At 36.7% G+C, this 2,093-nt stretch overlaps 1 protein-coding gene across 1 annotated transcript in view; it reads right to left on the reverse strand.

The window, feature by feature from the left end:
• Positions 1 to 769: 769 nt before the first annotated feature.
• LOC104496812 (probable phospholipid-transporting ATPase IIB) overlaps positions 770 to 2,093 on the reverse strand; it is a gene marked incomplete at its 5' end in the record, with an annotated part of 46,114 nt that continues 44,790 nt past the window's right edge. The window contains 2 exons of the mRNA XM_010139979.1: positions 770 to 1,261; positions 2,020 to 2,052. Of these exons, the coding sequence (XP_010138281.1) occupies positions 1,125 to 1,261; positions 2,020 to 2,052 (170 nt within the window). The remainder of the gene's footprint in view (positions 1,262 to 2,019; positions 2,053 to 2,093) is intronic.

Genomic DNA, 2,093 nt, shown 5'->3' on the forward strand with positions numbered 1-2,093 from the left:
CAACCCAGCCCAGGTACTCAACTCTGACAGTTTACAACAAGCAAAAATGTTCTGATTTTTTTTTAAACAAGTTTGCACCCAAACTAAGGTATAAAAAACGTAACATTTACAACGTGGAGGATGATAGGTTTTCCTACCATGACGTTCATGTGTTCATCTTACTTTCTTTTACCTGAGTAACCTAAGTAAACAGATTACAAGGCAATTTAAACATATTAGCTAATACAAGGTTTACTGGATTTCTCATATATAGAAATGTACTTTGACACTATTTGCAGTTTTACAAATACAAAATGAATAAGAATTTTTAAACGTATTTACTGAGCAGCCATGTCTGGTATCTGTACAGATCAATCGGTGCAGTGGAATTATGTACAGAATTTATCCTGTAGTGTTTAAACAGCTTTTGTGCAACCTGGCTGTAATGTGCATTTGAAGAACTGCTGTCAGCGTCACAGATCTGTAATTTACTGGTGCCAGAAATGGAGAGTACAGAATAGGACAACAGCTCCTAAAGTAACACTGTGCTATGCAGACACCTGTACGTAATTCAGATAGTGCATATTACTCAATGTCCGATGAGGAATCATAGTTAGCTGCTAATACAGACACGGGCATTTACAGGTATTAGGGTTGTTATAGTAAGTATGGACAAACAGATTTTTCCATATAAACATTAAAGGAAATGACTTGAACGAGGAAGTCATGTCGTAAGTAAAGAAGGGAAGTTACGTAATAATTAATGAAACTTCCAACTTGCAGAAGTTAGTACAGTAGGAAAAAATCCTGTACGGCAGCAATGAAACCATTCAGCAGCACTGTCAAATCGAAGGTAATCCTGTTTTTATTTTATAATCATACCAGCCAAAAGTAAAAAAAAAAAAAAAAAAAATCAACATGAAGAAGAAAATTTAGTTTCTCTCTGGTACTGGTTAGCGTAATTCTGTGTTATTGTACCTGTCAGGCGTTTCCTCCTCTTTTTGTGCTCTATTTGCTCTATCACTTCCGATTATTATTTTTTTAGTCATTTCTTTAGTCCAACATAAATCCATAGACACTGAAGCACAATGACTGTGCAGTCTGAAGACTGGCGAGAGTGAAGAACCACAGGAATCTGATTACTTTTACGAGGTAAGCTTGGAGTAACTTGGAGGAGAAAACTTGCGCTTCAAGTACTTGAGGATGTAAAGTGGAAGACAGCTTACAACGGTGATTGCTGACACTTTCCACAGGAAGGTCACAGTCGTGATAAAGGCAACATCTGCAGAAATGAAACGGGAAAATAAGTCACAGGAGCTGGTGACAGGGAAACTGGAACTTCCGCATTGCAAAGCAAGAGGAACCTCTTCAGTGTTCTCTTACGCTGCTGTTCAAGGCCACGCAAAATCAAAAAAAAAGGAAACAAAACTACAGAAAGAAAAGGTTAACCTTGACATTTTGGTTTTACCGACTGTTTTCTTTAGACAGGAAATTCAGAGTTCCTTTATGGTTCTTACGCTGTTTTGCAGCACAAAATTTTAGGGGGAACAGCATCTCAGTCTAAAAGCAAGATTTTCTCATATTAAAAAGTTAAGACAGCTTATTTTTCTACCAGTAAGAACAATTTCACCCACTGCAGTACAAGCCCCAATCAGAAACTGCTACCATTTTGGAACCGTTATTCCATATTCAGTTTATTTTTCTCAGAAACAGTCACAAAAACTTAGGAGATTAAATTAGAGCCCAAAAATTTAAAGGGGAAACAATCCAGTGATATCGCCACAAACCACGATGAAAAGCTATTTCTTGTGACAAATGTTAACAAGAATGATCACGCTCTACAGTTGCTACTGAAATTTTCTGACCATATTTGTGATGGTCAGGTCATACTTATCACGGTAAGATCCCAGAACCCCAGTAACCTGAAGGATTAGGGTTTTTTTTTCTTTTCCCATTATTCACAAAAGTGTATTTTAAATAAGTCACTACTCTCTAATGAATTGTTAAACAAAACTTTAAGAAAAGTTAAACTTCACTTACCTAAGAAAGCTCCAAGAGACACTCTGCCTATACCTGTTTCACAAAGAGGGAGAATGAAAATGAAAGGAGAGATT

Source organism: Buceros rhinoceros, unplaced genomic scaffold (assembly GCF_000710305.1).
Source record: "Buceros rhinoceros silvestris isolate BGI_N320 unplaced genomic scaffold, ASM71030v1 scaffold38307, whole genome shotgun sequence".
NCBI lineage: Eukaryota > Metazoa > Chordata > Aves > Bucerotiformes > Bucerotidae > Buceros > Buceros rhinoceros.